The sequence below is a fragment of the Nuphar pumila genome, chromosome 4 (genome assembly GCF_984573655.1).
Source record: "Nuphar pumila chromosome 4, dmNupPumi1.hap1.1, whole genome shotgun sequence".
Classification (NCBI taxonomy): Eukaryota; Viridiplantae; Streptophyta; class Magnoliopsida; order Nymphaeales; family Nymphaeaceae; genus Nuphar; species Nuphar pumila.
The window spans coordinates 113,407,155-113,410,617 of record NC_143252.1 but is presented as its reverse complement, the minus strand read 5'-3'; the positions used below and the strand labels follow the sequence as shown (position 1 = coordinate 113,410,617).

Here is a 3,463-nt window from a genome sequence, read left to right as displayed (position 1 = left end):
CAAACAGTAGAGAGCATGAAAGTATTAGGGGGAAACGCAACGCATCTCCAATTCATGGCTCCCTAACAGAGGCTTATTCAATTTGAAAAAGAAACTGAGAATTTAAGTGAAAATTTGGTTGCACTTTGAAAATATATTATTTCAAATAATTAATATTGGGGCATTAAAAGTTGTGTGAAAATTAGAAAATAGTCCAAATCACGATGAAAAAATCTTGCACCTTGATGTCCAAAAAATGTCAATGTCATTAATTCATTAAATAATAATAATAATATACTGCCAGCTGTAAGGGGTCCATGGTAGGTACAACTTGCAAAGGTCACCAAGTTGACGGCATGTCATGAGTTTGCAACCCAAAGAGGGCATCCCTTGCAGTAAGGTTGGAGTTGGGTGTACTCTAGATGAACAGGGTGGGACCTCAAGCGAAGGTTTTTCCCTGGCCTAGCCACAAAAATTACAATATTGTCATTCTGCTTAAATATTTTACCATAATCAGGCATGAACTCAACTAGTAAATCTTTGCCAATACTGATCCATCTTACAAGAAAAGCTGTGTTGTTTAATTAGCTGTTAATAGGCTAATTACGGAAGACAAGGGAAACATTTTAATTTAGAAAGTATGAAAATCATAGATTTGATCATGAATTGCACTTTATAGTGAGCAGATCAGGAACAAGGGACATTGGACAGAAAACTGTTCAGGGTACCTTGGATGCCGTCCATCATAAAATACCAAAGAACCATCAAAAGGTTCTTGTTTTGGACAAATCTCAGCCGTCCATTTGACGTTCATCTAGAAAGTAAACAGCATCCAAAATTTTTGTAGAACTCATCTACATGGGGGCTATCCTTTTTTACAACTTTTGGGTGCTGTTCATCTTGAGGATGGACAACATCTAAGGTGCTGTCCAATGTCCTTTGGACCTGATCTGCTCTCCTACATGACTCACCTTAGTTGGGCAGAACTCTTATGTAAGTATTATGCCCCCGGACACTAGATCTGACTATCCTTTTTACTGCCTTTAATGGCATCGCATGCTTCATCATAATTGCCAGAAAGGATTCTTCATCAACACTTCAAGTGTAGCAGCTGCTCTCAGGATGTTCATCCATTTAAAGGTCACCATCCAATTGCCCTAAAAAGGATGGTTTCGCCATGATTGGCAAAAGGGAAGAATCTCGTTTCCATAATGTTATTTTCTCATACTTTTTAAACTGTGGAAGTGCCGAGATTTTCCCATATTTTTTAAGAAATAAAAAAAAAAATCATTTCATTACTAGATTTTCATTTGCCTAAAAAAACCCAAGAATAAGATTTGTGACTAATTAAGATGGACACAGTTCATTCACTCAAAGAAAAAAAAAGGATCTACTTACAATTCCAAGAATACATTGCCTAGCACCATTGTTCACATTACGACACATTCATGAACCATGGTGATGGAAAAAAAGAACAATCAGACAGATTTTTTTTAATTTTTTGACGTCCAAGAACCCTCAGTGAGACCCGGGTCACTTAAAGGGCCTGCCCCTGCAAGATAAACCCTAAGTGGCGTCACCAACACGGCGAAACATACCCCACCAGTTAATGGCACCCACTCACTCGGTGAGAGTTGAACCTGAGACGAAGGGGTCATCACCTTCTCCTCTCCCCAGGCCTGCTGCCACTCCGGCGACCAGACAGACATAGAAAGATAAAAAAGAGGGTCACATATTAATGACTATTTTTTTTTCTCATTTATTACACCAAAAAACTGAACCCGAGATGCTCCGGAGACCTGATCGCGCTGGTATTATCTTGCCGTAGAGTAAAGAAATAACGAGACTTGGGTGCTTGACGGATTTCATTTTCATGGTGATGACACCAACTTCTTCAGTTCGGTTGTGAAATTTTGGATGTAAGATTGCTGGAGAGAGTCGTTGAGCAGGAACTCCCTCAGTTTGGCGTTGTTGGCCCTCACCCTCTTGGCCTTCTCCGACTCCTCCACCATCACCATCCTCACTGCCTCACACACTCCTTTCCTAGTGAACCACCCATCCCTAGACCTTCTCTTCACCATCACCCCCGCCTTCAGCCCCACCGCCATCAGCTTAGAGTTGAGGAACTGGTCCCCCTTCTGCGGCACCAGCACCAGTTGGCAGCCGCCCGCCACCGCCTCCATCACCGAGCTGTGTCCGCCATGACAGACGTACCCACCAACAGAGGGGTGCCTCAGGATCTGCTGCTGCTGCACCCACCCACTGTGCACCACCCCTCTCCCTCCCACCCTCTCCCCATATATCTCCTTCCTCAATTGCTCGTCCTCCTCCGCTTCCGGAAGAAAGTTTATGATCGCGAGGAACGGGGACCCGCTCATCTCCAACCCGGCGATGAGCTCGCGGATCTGCTCGACGGATATGCACGTCTCGCTTCCGAATGCGCATAAGACGACTGATCCCGCCGGGAATTTGATAAGCCAGTTGTCCCACTGGGCCTCGAGATCGCCGGCCGGCGCCTTTGGCAAAAGCGCGCCTGTGAGGAGCACCGGCTTCGGGCAGAAGGACAAGAAGGGGTCGATGTAGGGGCGCTCTATCTCGGTGGCGCTCTTCACGGCGATGATAGGGCAGTTCCTCATGGTGGCGACCATCCTCTCGTACATGGACATGGTCGAGCCGTGGCGGGTCTTCATGTAGTAAAGAGCATTGCGAGCCTCGTAGACCTTCATGCCGGCGATCACTGCAAAAAGACGTACTGGGATCCTTTTGACGATGGCGAATGTGAGGTCCCCCCCTGGCCGCTTCTTCATGGGCCTCGCAGAGGAGGCGGTTGCCATAGCGGAGTAGACGGAAAAGTAGATGGACTTGATGTTGAGGGCATCAGCCAGCGCTGGGATCCAATGCTGGGCGAAGTCGAAGATGACAACGTGCGGCGAGAGTTGGCTGAGGAGGTTAGCAATCTGCGGCCTGGTGGTGTCGAGGGCTTGCGCGAGACGATTGAATACAGATGGGTCTGCATTGGTCGATTCGATGCCGGCCGGGAGCCCTTCGATGGACGGGAGATCGTAATTGAGGATGGGGATGTGAGTGTCAAGGGCGCTGCAGATCTTGGGGACGAGGGAGAGGGGAGAGAGGAAGGTGACCTTGACGCCATTGGCGTCGAGTCTGTTGGAGAGTTGGACGAAGGGGAAGATATGGCCAAAGCCTAGCCATGGGAACATGACCACATGAAGAGGGTGATGGTCTCCATTCATGGTGATTCTCGCCATCTTCCTGTCTTCTTTTGTTAGTAACGGAGAGAGAGAGAGAGAGCTGGTCCTCTCTTGTGGTACTTATAGAGCCTGCCAGGCCGAGCCTTTGAATGAATACAATACTCTCTCGTCTCTTATGGCTATGTATGGAGTGATGTTTAGGTATTTACGTGCACGGCGAGAGTTTTTTTATTTCGTAATGAAGGAAAACCCTCACCGACAACTGGGAGGGCCCG

The 3,463-nt window shown here is 47.1% G+C and overlaps 1 protein-coding gene across 1 annotated transcript; it reads right to left on the bottom strand.

The window, feature by feature from the left end:
• Positions 1-1,850: 1,850 nt before the first annotated feature.
• Positions 1,851-3,245, bottom strand: LOC149840646 (UDP-glycosyltransferase 79A6-like). The gene has a single exon (XM_090005107.1). The coding sequence runs from the start codon at positions 3,243-3,245 to the stop codon at positions 1,851-1,853; it is 1,395 nt and encodes a 464-aa protein (XP_089861233.1).
• Positions 3,246-3,463: the final 218 nt, after the last annotated feature.